The 11,380-nt window shown below is 62.1% G+C and overlaps 1 protein-coding gene across 1 annotated transcript; it reads right to left on the reverse strand.

Annotated features, from left to right (window-relative positions):
- Positions 1–3,807: 3,807 nt before the first annotated feature.
- On the reverse strand, positions 3,808–11,178 carry TRIM11 (tripartite motif containing 11). The gene is made up of 6 exons (XM_054584034.1): positions 10,609–11,178; positions 8,448–8,543; positions 8,014–8,244; positions 5,962–5,984; positions 5,778–5,878; positions 3,808–5,355 (listed from the first exon to the last, which is right to left on the reverse strand). Exons 1-6 carry the CDS (start codon positions 11,014–11,016, stop codon positions 4,808–4,810), a joined length of 1,407 nt encoding a protein of 468 aa, XP_054440009.1. The 5' UTR covers positions 11,017–11,178; the 3' UTR covers positions 3,808–4,807.
- Positions 11,179–11,380: the final 202 nt, after the last annotated feature.

Genomic DNA, 11,380 nt, shown 5'->3' on the forward strand with positions numbered 1-11,380 from the left:
GGGGGGGGGGGGCGAGGGCGCGTGCAGAGGGCTGCGGGGGGGGGGGGGGGAGGGCGCGTGCAGAGGGCTGCGGGGGGTGGGGGGAGGGCGCGTGCAGAGGGCGGCGGGGGGTGGTGGGAGGGCGCGTGCAGAGGGCGGCGGGGGGCGGGGTGAGGGCGCGTGCAGAGGGCGGCGGGGGGGGGGGGGCGGAGGGCGCGTGCAGAGGGCTGCGGGGGGGGGGGGGGAGGGCGCGTGCAGAGGGCGGCGGGGGGTGGTGGGAGGGCGCGTGCAGAGGGCGGCGGGGGGCGGGGGGAGGGCGCGTGCAGAGGGCGGCGGGGGGGGGGCGGAGGGCGCGTGCAGAGGGCTGCGGGGGGCGGGGGGAGGGCGCGTGCAGAGGGCGGCGGGGGGCGGGGGGCGGGGGGAGGGCGCGTGCAGAGGGCGGCGGGGGGCGGGGGGAGGGCGCGTGCAGAGGGCTGCGGGGTGTGGGGGGAGGGCGCGTGCAGAGGGCTGCGAGGCGGGGGCCCGGGGGCGCCCGCGGTGTGCGGGGTTCGCGGGCAGTGGCGAGGGACCTGCGGGCAGGGGTGTGCGGAGCACGGAGGGCCTGGGGTGAGCGGCACGCAGGAGTGGGAGGAGGGAGGGCCGAGCTCATGGGGGCTGGGGCGCAGGACGTCGCACGCACTGCGGATGGACAGAGTGGTCCACCTTGAAAGCCTCATGGCTCCAGGCGCCTCCAGAAAGGCCGGCTGGGGCGCGGTCCTGGGGACCCCAGACACCGGGCCCCTCCTTAAAGTCTGGCCACAGGCTCCAGGCCTGGCGCATCTGGGGCGGGTTGGGCCTGAATCTGATGACGGGAGAGACCTGGTTCCTCTTGCATGGAAAGAATCACACATCGATGCAAGTCTATGAGCGTACAGAGTTGATTAGTGGTCCGTTCCTGTGGGAGAGAATGGGCCTCGCGAAGGCGGGGGAGGGGTGAAATGCAGAGGTTCAGGGCAAAGCAGGGCAGCAAAAGCAATAAAAGCTAAAGACGGCGGGGAGAGGGAGTGTCAAGCCCGCAGGGGGCCTGAGGCTGGCGCGGGCGCGCCGGGAGTGCCCAGCGGGGCAGAGCGCGCCTGTCCTTCGTTCTGAGGACGGATACAGTTGGCAGGATGGGAGTAAAAATGTTACTTGATGAACGAGTAAATGTGGTGCCAGCTTTCCTGGGGGGATGGGGGTGACTACCCAGAGTTAAGTGTGTGTGGAGGCCTGTCAGCCCAGATCCTTATCTTGCTCCAGACTCCATTTGTTCATCTTGTAAAACAGATACGCGACAGGAGGCTGTTAAAGTCGGGGCAGTCACCCCAAGGCATCTACGGGCTGCCCCTTTGGGCACTGCGGACCCTCTCCCGCGCTTCAGGCCTTGGGATGAAAGCGCAGTTGCAAGGCTTCCTCTCCCAGGCGGTGGAAACACTGCACAGAATTTCAAGGACTGCCCTCCCCCTGTGCTCACGTGGTGCTGCGTGTGGCGTTGGAACACCCGGCTCGGGGCTTCTGAGTTAGGGGGTGAGACTTGTCTCCCTCTGCCTCCCAGCCTTCGTTTACTATTCATTCCACCTAAGGGATAAAAGGCGTTGCCTGGCAACCAGGATGCCCGCCACTGGCCAGCAACAGCTGCGCAGTCTCAGACTTCTTCCCGTGCTGCCTCAACTCCACCCGCACCTGGAGTGACTGTGCAAGTTCTTCGGCTGGGAGTTTACGGAATTGTCCCTTTACAAGGTGGGGAGGGGGGCGGGCGCGAGAGAAGCAGAGAGTGAAGTTATTTAAAATCCAGCCCTGTTCTAGCGGTCTGCCTCCCTCCTGCTGACTCAGTGTGGAATCGGTGCTACTGTGCAGACTTGCTGTCAGATTAGCTAAGACTAGTGGACTGGGAACGAACAAATGAAGAACCCCCCCGCCCCCCGTCTTAACGCGATCCTGTGGAATGCCCAGGGAGGGGCAGAAGGAGCGGAAGAAAAAGGGACACCAGGGACAGACACCCATCCAGGCCCAGCAGCTGCTTTTGTATCTCAGATTTTCCTTTTGCCACACACACTGCCCTGGGGTTAGAGCAGTCACACACACCTGGGGTCCCCCACGCATCCTGGGGTTTCCTTCACAGCGCTGGTCACGCCTAGAACGCTCACTTAAAAATCACCCTCTTAAGACAGGTTTCTTGATTTCAGAGAGGAACGGGGATGCGGGAGAGGAAGAGAATCATACATGAGAAATATTGCTCAGTTGCCTCCTGCATGTGCTCCAAATGGGGGTCAAACCTGCAACCCTTTGGTGTTCCGGACGCTCCAACCAAGTGAGCCACTCAGCCAGGGCCAGAACGCTGGCCCTTCCAATCGCTTCCCTCAGGCTCCCCGCCCCGAGGCTGCGCCATCCCATCAGCTGGGGCCAGGGCTCCTGGGCACTCTGAACGCGGCAGGCTCTGCGGAGGGTGACTTCGGGATGGAAGCCTGGGTACCCGATCACATCTGACATCTGGCTCTCCACCTCCACCCAACTTCGTTTTCCTCGAGGCTGTCAGGACAGCCCGCGAGAGCCGACAAACGATGACCGCGGGACTCACCCGCTGCCGGCACAGGACGCGCCGGCTGGTGGTGTAAGGCAGCGTCCCCACCTGCTGGCAGCGGACCAGCACGTCTGGGCCTGTTCGGAACCGGGCTGCACAGTAGGTGAGCTTGAAAGTAATGCGGTTGAATCATCCCAAAACCATCCCCCCCGCCCTACCCCCATCCATGGAAAAGCTGTCTTCCATGAAAACGGTCCCTGGTGGCAAAGCTTGGAGACCACTGGTGTGAGAGACATCAGTTGCTGATGAAGGCGCTGCTAAAGACAGACAAACTCACTGGCGTGAAAACATGCCCTCTGTTCATGCAGGGGGTGCCTGTTGCCAGAGGAGACTTTCTAGTTTTCTAGCCATGCTGAGGTATCCTCTCTGGGCAGGATCTTTAGTTTACCGTGGTCTGTGGTGCCCGGCACAGTGCAGGACCACCACCCATGCAGCCCACTGGCTCAGCAGGTGGAACGCGTGCAGAGCGCACTCGGGATGTGCAGGGACGGGCAGCACAGCGGCTCGCTCCTCCTGTCACCAGGAACGGAGGCCGAGCGTCCCACCCCCAACACCCACGTGCGGCAACAGGACCGTTCGGGTTGGATGCAGCGGACAAGCAGCAGAGTGGAGAAGCTGCAAACCCTACAACCCTAAAACGTGGTGCCTCCTCCCCAGGAAGGATGGAGTCAGCGCAGAACTGGCGCGGGACCTTCAGAGCTCCCGACTCCGTCAGCCTTTCAGCCCTCCTGCAGCAGAGGCTGCGGACGCCGTTCTAAGCTGCTGCAGGAGTTGCTCTTTTCCCTGCCTCTCCCCCACCTGCACAAGGTGAATGTGTTAATACGCTGGTTTTTCTCATTAACCTCATTACAGGGGCACAAACAGGGATCACGTGGGTGGACAGGATCACCCGCCTGTCCACAGGCTCCAGGCCTGGCCACAGCCTTCAGCTTTGCTCCAGGGCCCTGGCAAGGTACCCGCCCTGCAGGTCTCAGGCAGCCATGCGCTCCTGTGCACTCTCAGCCCGAGGCTGCCCCGCCTCCTGCGTTCCGTGGCCATTTGGGAAGTCCCAAACTTTAAAGTCCAAATCTTGCTGCAGGCAGGAACCAACCAGTGTCCTCAGATTCTTGACAGGGAAAGAGTGGGCAGTGAGCTAGGAAAGGATGGGAAAACCCCAGCCAGAAAAGCGGCAGACTCCTGGCTCCATGGAGAAAATCCTCCCCTGCACATGGCACACACAGAAAATAACAAGTCCAATGGGAGAAACAAGAAACAAATAATCGAGTAATTACCTACTGAACACCATGGAATCTAGAACTGTAAATCAGGTTATTTGAAAAAGAATTCTGTGGTAGCTGCACGGGATGAACAGGCAGCCACTGTCTCCCCAACCAGGCTGTGAGCACCGGCCGCAGCCACCCCTACCCAAGGCAGCAGGATCACAACAAAACGTTTATTTACTGTGAGAGTGGTCCATACAACGGTTAAAATCTTCCTGGGGTGCAGAGATGCTGCACCATGACTTCTTGTGAAGCACCAGAACGAGCCCAACAAACCCCAGGTGCTATGGGGCGGGAAGGGAAGGGTCGGGGGATCTGTGCAGCCTCACCCCTTCCCCAGGCAGAGCCAGAGCATCTTTCCTGAGCTGGTGGTGCTCCGCTCTGCGGCGGGAAGGAGCGGCCTGCAGAAGCCCGGGGTGATCCGTGCTGAGGGGCTCAGGGGCCTGGACCCAGGTCCCTCTGCCCCCTTGTGTAGCACCTTTCGCAGAGCGCCCTTTCTCCGGCTCTTCCCATGCCCCTCCTCTCCCGAGGACTGCTGCATCCTGACTGATGAGGCAGCCGTCCTATTTTCTAGGCCCAGACTCGGAGGCTGTTGGGTTCGTCTCTGCCTGTGGCCTCACAGTCCAGCAGCTCTCTGGGGGTGCAGCCCTGGGGCTGCGGAAGGCTCAGGCTTCACAGAAAGTTCCACAGGCCCTGGTGCATCACTTCTGACCAGCCGGACTCGTGCAGAGCTCCTGGGACCCTGGCTCAGGCTCTGCAGAGGGATGTGAGCGATGCATCGGTGACGGAGTCGCAACACGGGATGACCACAGGTGGTCCCCTGGAAGATGTCGCCAGCCCTGCACATGCTTGCACACAGCTTCTCAGGAATAAGAGAGGTTTTACTGTGCACGCAAGACGGTGCTGGGAACTCTCACATGGCTCAGGACACCCGGAGAGAGCCAACGGCAGGACAAGGTCCCGAGAGGCCCGCTCACTGGGGAGCCATCCCGTCCCCATGCCCGCCCTTGGGTCGGCAGATGGTCATGGGGGTAGGGCTGCTGGACAGCGGTGAGAAGAGGGCCCGCAGCGTCCCTGAGAAAGGCGTCTGGGGGAAGGCATACAGGAGTGACCCATCGGTGGCGCTGTAGAAGGCCAGGTGCCCAGCCTCGTAGTCCAGGAAGATGCCCACACGCCGGGGTGGGTCTCGCAGGGGGGCAAAGGCCCGCTCAGAGGAGTTGTAGGAGCCCCCCAGGAACACCAGGATCCAGAACCCGTTGCCCGCAAAGAGCTCGCCTTTCTCCTTGCGGTTAGCGTTCTCCCTGCAGACGCCCAGGGCCCAGCTGGCCCGCTCGCCCACCTCCACCTCCCAGTAGTGCCGGCCGGAGCTCAGGGGCTCCCGGCCCAGCACACATGGCCCGGGGTCAAAGCGTTCGGGGCTGTCAGGCAGGGGCTGCCGCTGGTCCCCCCGCCGCACACTCTGCATGTCCTCCGACAGGACCAGTTCAGGGTTCGCGGTATCAGGATCCAGCGTAACGTCCCCTGCGGACAGAGCAGCGGTCACCTCTTGAGCCCCTTCTGCCAAGCTGCACCAGGTCTGCCCCCACACACCCTTGGAGCTGGCTTAGAGGGGCTGGCGGTCAACAGCTGCTCCCCCTCCTGCGTCTTCCTCAGAAAGACCTCGCCACTTGCGGCTGCAACTCAGAATGCTCTGCAAAGTGGCCCCACACACCTTGCGATTCATTCTCGGGTCAGGAGGAACCTGAGCGCGCATTCCATGCCCACTCTTCCAATCCTGTGTTCCAGCCCCTCCCCCACACTGGGCTCCCAGGCCCGGGCCCACAAGGGGCCCTGACACCCGCAGGACCAACGCCCACTTTTCCTGAAAGCACTGGGGTGGGCACTGGCTCTGGATCAGAGCGAGCTGCTGGCCACGTACCCCCACCACACGCCGCAGCACCCACCTTGGAACCTCCGCAGGGCCTGCACCAGCCCCGGGACCCTGCACACCGTCCTCATCTCCATGGGCACCACCTCGGGCGGCTGCAGCTTCACATCCTGGACCCTGGAGGGGCAACCTGGCATCACCCCCAGGGCAGGCCCCCCCCGCACCCGACCGCCTTCCCTAGGGAAAGGCCGGGCTCCTACCTGCGCAGGGTGTCCATGATGTCCTGTGGGAGAGACAGGTGGTGTCAGTGCTCGTCAATGGTCCCGGCCCCCCCCCACCCCCCATGCAGTCTACCTGTCCCTGGCCTGTGCCGAGTGTGCTGTCACGGGGACACTGAGAAGCCTGGGGAGCAGCCAGCCCTGCAGAGTCAGCCCCATCCTGTCTACATGCGGCGCCTGGCTGCCAGCTCGCCCACCCGGAGCCTGGCGTGCCCTTGGGTTCCAGGGACAGGCAGGGTGGGGCCCAGCTGCCCCCAGCTGGGAGCCTGGCCTGCATCTGTCCTGCCTTTCAAGGCTCCTGTCTGCTGGTGGCCTCACCTGCTCCCACGCCCTGTCCACCCCACAGGCACCCGCCTGGCCTCTACTCACGGCCCAGCCTCCAGACGCGGCCCCTTTGCCTAGGTGCTCCTCTCCCAAAACCCTGCATGAGTGCATTTTACTCAGTGCTGCCAGTTGACAGCAGCCCCCACATCCACCCGTTGGAGCCCCAAAGCACAGGACCTTGAACTGGGCTATATTTGGAGACCGGGCTTCTTAAAGAGGCGATTAGGTTAAAATGAGGTCACTAGCGTGGGCCCTAATCCCCATGACCAGTGTCCTTATAGAAAGAGGTGGTGAGGACACAGAAACACAGAGAGATGACCACGTGAGGACACAGGGAGGAGACGGGCGTCCACAGGCCAAGGAGAGGCCGCAGGGGAGCCAGCCCTGCCTCCACCCGGATCTCAGGGTCCAGACTCCAGGACGGGGAGAAATAAAGGTCTGTTGCTTAAGACACCTGCCTGTGGCTTTTGTTACACAGCCTGAGCTGACAGATACACTCTGTTATTTGGAATGGCAGCTCCTGGCAGCAAAGTTTGTCTTTCCTTTTTTTGTTTTTTAAGATTTTATTTATCTATCTTTAGGGAGAGGGAGAAAAACATCCATGTGAGATACATCCATCAGCTGCCTCTCACACATGCCCTGCCTGGGATCAAACCTGCAGCCCAGGCACGTGCCCTGACTGGGGACTGGAGACCTTTGCAGGACAACGCCCACTGAACCACACCGTCGGGATCTGTCTGTCTTTTAAGAACACTGCCTGGCAAATGGCAGGGACCCAGTCTACTTTGTCAATGAAATGAACCCCAGAAGTGGTCATTCTAACCACACCGCACCAGCTCCCGAGCCCGACGCCAGGACGCAGAGGCGAGTGAGACGCTAAGCCCGACGAGGACTTCCTTTGAGGGGGGAGCAGGTTTCACACACAGTAATTGATCTGTCTGGGGGACACGGGAACTGCCAGGCTTGAAAAGACACGGGAGGCTGGCGGGTTTCTGAAGCCCGAGGATTCATCAGGAAACAGTGCAGGCCAGGGGGACGGGGCGGGGGAGCAGGGGGTAAGGGGGACACGTGCGAAGGGCCTGGGTTGGGCTGCGGCAGAGCAGCGAGAAGTGGCCGTCCGTGTCTGGCTGTTTTACTGGGTGCTGGAGACACGGTGCTCTTGGCTGTCACAAGGCCAGGGCTGCCCTCACTACTGAGGAGAAGGATGGAGTCGGGGCGCCTCTGCCCAGGGGCGGGGTAGGGGGGCCTGGGCCTAACAGGAGGGGAGCTGACCTCCGTGGAGACCGCCTGGCCACTCTGGGCAACTCAGATACATGTCCCATTAGGAAAATGACCTGTACCCACGGACGATGGCTGGGGGAAGGCCTAGAGGGACACCCAGGGCCCTAGACTCTGGTGCAGCTGGGGCCCTGGGTGGTGGACTAAGTCACCCAAACTTTCACTTTCTCTGTCCCCCATGGGGTTCTTGGACAGGTGCCACGGCAGTTCTCAGGGAGGTTCAGGATTCATACCTACCCTCCATCCACGCCCAAAGGGACATGCAGCCACAGCTGGGATACCCTCACCCCAGTATTTCCCAGGTAGGGCACAGGAGGTCTAGGAAAGGCTACGGTCAGACGGCTTGCCCGCCCAGGGCTTCCTCTTCCGTGCCAGCACCCCATCCTGGCACCCCATCTGTTTGAGCCCGTGTCCCATTCCAGGCGTGCTCACCTGCAGCAGCCCTAGCGCCGGCAGCTGGCAGCGCCCCTCCAGCTCGGCAACAAGATCAGCCAGCTGGGCGCTCTGCTGCCCAAGGCGGGCAACGCTCTCCTGCAGAGGCGGCAGCACCTCCAGCTCCTCCTCCTCCAGCCTCTGCAGCAGCCGCTGCTCTTCTTCCACCAGCAGGCAGCGCAGCCGCTCAAACTCTGTGCGCACGTTCTGCCGCTGCGTCTCCACCATCTTCTGCATAGGGCAGAGGGGAGCGGTGAGCTGCCCGAAATCCACCACCAGGCCTCCCACCCAAAGCCACCTAGGGGTGGTTGAGGGTCTGGAGGAGGAGCGATGCCTTAGGAGGAACATCAGTGTGAAGGGCAGGCAGCTCCCAGCAGTGGGGGCACCCGTGCCCCACCCCTCCAGCCCTGGGACCTCGGCACCCAGCCACCTGCCTGCCACAGTGCACAGGTCTCCTTTGCCTGGGCCTGAAACAGCAGCGCGTCCTCCATCTGCTTCTGCAGGTGTTTCAGGGACTTCTCCAGCTTGCCCTGCAGGGAGGTGAGGCCAGCCGGTGACCCTGCCCAGCCCCAGCCCCAGCCGAGCCTAACTTGACAGATGGGAGCCACTCGTGGGAAACTGTCTGGGACACAAAGGACAGAGCAAACGGAATCTGCCAGGAGATGCCTGCTCACTGCTTGACCTCCTGCCTCCCAGGCCCCCCCGGCCCCTTTGCCCATTTTTCCCGTCCTCCCACCTTTCCTTGTTTCCCAACAATCTCTCCAGCCCGACTTCCTGCTGCATCGCAGCCTTCTCTCCTGCAAGTCCCTTTGCTGCTGTGCCTGTCCGAGGCTCACCAAGGTTCAGATTTGTTGGAAGAAACCCAGGGACACTTGGACCCGGCAGCCTCAGGCCTGGCCTCAGGCAACACCCCACTGCTGACCTCAACCCTATTCACCACCAGCTCGGGGGCATCCCAGCATCAAGACAAAGTGGGCACCAGGTGCGGGAAGAGCCCTCCACCTCCCTTCATTCTCCCTAAAGGCAGGTCAAGAACTTCCCACGAGAAGGGTGGCCTCCCTGTACCATGAAGCGGACACGCTCTTCGCCAGAGACGAGGAGGCATCCCTGAGTGAGCCTAAACAGACCTTCCTAGATAAAGCTGGTCCTCCCGTGGTTCCCCCACCTTCCCCACTTCCTCGTAAGTTACTGGCCCTAGAGCCCCACGTGTTTCCTTCATCTGCTCACTTCTCCACAACTTACTTTCCTCTCTTAATTTGGAATATAAGTCTTTGAGTCTAATCACTCATTTTGGTTTTCTGGTTTTCTACGAAGTCATCCATATAAAATTTAAAAGACTAAAAAACTGTTTTTTCATCTGTTAATCTGTCTGTTGTCAGATTTATTTACAAGCCTCATCGGGAACCTGAGGGCAGAGGAAAAGGTTCCCCAACCCCTGCCCCGCCCCACCCCGCCATGGGGTTCAGTGTTGCCCTCTGAGACCATCACAGCAGCGAGAAGGAGCCTCCGCAGAGCTGCCAGTCACTCTCTGTTCTCACAGTCACTTTTGCACCCTGATCAGGGTGTCGGTGACCAACCTGCTGAACATGAGCAGACACTCCTGTGTGCATGCAATACCTCAGAGTGAGAGGACAGACCACAGGAACCCACGTCAAGACAGGCTCGCTGACGGGGTTAGGGAACAGGCTCATTCTGGTGCCTCGCAAGCTTGTTCTATGGCAGCGACCAGCTGGCCGCCTACCGACTCGGACGCCCACTAAACTCTTCCAGGGCGCGTCTGGCGGACACAGGCTACCGGCTGTGGCACAAAAGGCAAGCGGGTCAAAAAGTTTGAAAAATGCCACCCGGGCATCAATACCTGGGTTCCAGAAACAAACCCTTCGAAGGCAACAGGCCAGGCAGGCCAGGGGGGCCAGGTGAGCTGTTTGCCCTGAGGCTCCCAGCGGAAGAGGGAGTGGGTTTGGGTTTGAAGGAAATGCATTTCTAGAACGGGCAAGCAAGGCTTCTCCTCCTGGGGCCCAAGCCCAGCGTGTCAGACGGCGGTGGTGGCCCCAAGCGCTCACTCCGAAAGCCGCCTAGCGTCTGCCTCCCAGGGCAAAGGCTCTGTCCCCCATCGTTCCCAACATGGGGCTCCGAGGTAGGACCCTGCCTGCCTCCCGGAGTCTCTTCCCACCAGGACCTCAGCACTGGCTGAGGCCCCACCACGGGCCCTGGCCACAGGGCACCCTCCCACCAGAAATAACAGTCTTCACTCGTCCCCACCTGAGGGAAAGCTGCCTCTGAGGTTTTCTTCCCGCTTTCTCCTGCTCTGGACTCCACGCCCCACCGTTCAGTTACACCTGTCCAGTACCGGCCCCAGGCGGTGGGCCCTTCCCCCGTCACCGCGGGACCTCGGCCTCAAAGAGAACGCCTATCCCCAGGTCCCCACGTCGGCGCCCCACTGGTGAGTGGTGCCCTAGCCCCGCGAAGGTGCTGGTCTGGGTCAGGCTGAGCCTCCCAAACCCTCAGGCCAGACCGCGTTCTCTCGACCTGAGCCAGGCTGAGCCCAACCCACCGGGCCCAGGCCGCGTCTCTGCCCCCGCCCCCGCCGTGCACCTTGAGGTCCTCGGCTGCGTCCTGCAGCGGGCGTACGCGGTGCGCCCAGTGCTCCCCGGAGCGCTCGCAGGCGGCGCACAGCAGGCGCAGCTCGTCGGCGCAGAAGGACGCCAGCGGCTCGCGGTGCGCAGCGCACACGCCCTGCGGGACGGGCGACGGTGGGTGCAGGCGCCGCGCCATCTCGGCCATCTTGGCCACAGCGCGGTTGGGCCTCAGGTTCCGCTGCGGGGACAGCTCGCGGCACTCGGGGCAGGCGTATGGGCCTTCGGGCTGACCCCAACAGCGCCGGATGCACTCGCGGCAGAAGTTGTGGCCACAGTCGGTCATCACCGGGTCTGTGTAGTAGTCGAGGCAGATGGCGCAGGTGGCCTCCTCCTGGAGGTTGGTGGACACGTCGGTGGCGGCCATGGCGCGGTGGAGCGGAGGAAGGCGGTGCTCTCCGCCGGGAGTTTGGGGAGCTGGCGGGGACCGGGGTGACACTGTAAACCTGCGGGCGCGGGGCGGCCTCGGTAACGGGAGGCGCAGGAGACGCGGGAAGAGGAGCCGCGGAGAGGAGCCGCGGCGGAAGCCGGAAGCAGCTGGGTTGGGGTGTTTTTTTTTTTGTTGGGTTTTTTTTTTTTTTTTTTTGGGAAACAACCCGCTTTAGTCCTGGATTGGTTGTGTTCTGTCACGCGGCCTGCAAGCGACACCGAATTGGAGGCTGTTCGCCCGCTGACCTTGCGTTGACGCTGCCGCTCACGTCCGCTTTTTTGTGGCTCCTGCTCTTTCAGCG

Source organism: Pteronotus mesoamericanus, unplaced genomic scaffold (assembly GCF_021234165.1).
Source record: "Pteronotus mesoamericanus isolate MK-2021 breed Mesoamerican mustached bat unplaced genomic scaffold, CSHL_Meso_final contig_752, whole genome shotgun sequence".
Taxonomy (NCBI): Eukaryota; Metazoa; Chordata; class Mammalia; order Chiroptera; family Mormoopidae; genus Pteronotus; species Pteronotus mesoamericanus.